At 58.5% G+C, this 762-nt stretch overlaps 1 protein-coding gene across 1 annotated transcript in view; it reads right to left on the bottom strand.

Moving 5' to 3' along the window:
• LOC119270528 overlaps positions 1-321 on the bottom strand; it is a 9,061-nt gene extending 8,740 nt beyond the window's left edge. Inside the window, exon 1 of the mRNA XM_037552529.1 lies at positions 1-321. This exon is cut by the window's left edge and continues 16 nt beyond it. Coding sequence (XP_037408426.1) covers positions 1-69 — 69 coding nt within the window. The 5' untranslated portion in view covers positions 70-321.
• Between the last annotated feature and the right edge of the window lie 441 nt (positions 322-762).

A 762-nucleotide genomic window follows, 5' to 3' on the forward strand; every position in this document is an offset into this window, starting at 1 on the left:
CGGGGCGCCTGGTGAGGCGAGCGGCCGCAGGAGTGCTCGGCCGGCGAGGCCCAGGGCCCTCGCTGTCATCGCCGCCTGCTGGCCGGACGAGGACGAGATCCTCTATGGGCCAGCGGCAGCGGCAGGGAGCAGATCCGGTGACCGGCGGTGGCTTCGGTCCAGGTCGACACAGAGAGGGGCGAGGGAGGATTTGTGCGGCGAAGAGCCGGTCGAGGAGGAGCGTGGTGGCTCCAGCGGCGGAGCGAGACGGGGAATGGCGGCGGCGGCGCTGGGAATTGGAGTTAAAAAAAACGTGGGGTCGGAGTTGAAGGCACGGGAAACCTAACGAGACGTGGGCGGTTGGGGAGAACGCTGTGTAGCTGATCCAGTATCTTCAGGCCCATGAGCAAGTGGATGGAACCACAAAGGCCCGACTCAACCCATCTCCAGGCCGGCCCAGACAGGTTAATTGGTTGCCGAGCTGACCAATGGCTGGTTTAGGGCTTGTTTGAGACTGCTTCGCTCCATTAAAATCAGCTTCATACCATCGGATATGCAGTGTGGCGTGAAATTTACCCTCATGATAGGGTTTGACCTACTACGCCAATGGCCGCCGACGTTGAGTCCCTATACCGACCCACCGGCCTCTCCCGCGCCCCTCGTTATATTTGCTGGCGAGCGGGCGGAAGATATGGGAAAAATTACTTCGGGTGCTCAAATCTGAACAATGAGGGTAACTTCTTTTCAAATTTTTGAGGAGTTCAATCTTTTAGATAAAGGATT

This window comes from Triticum dicoccoides, chromosome 3A (genome assembly GCF_002162155.2).
Source record: "Triticum dicoccoides isolate Atlit2015 ecotype Zavitan chromosome 3A, WEW_v2.0, whole genome shotgun sequence".
Taxonomy (NCBI): Eukaryota; Viridiplantae; Streptophyta; class Magnoliopsida; order Poales; family Poaceae; genus Triticum; species Triticum dicoccoides.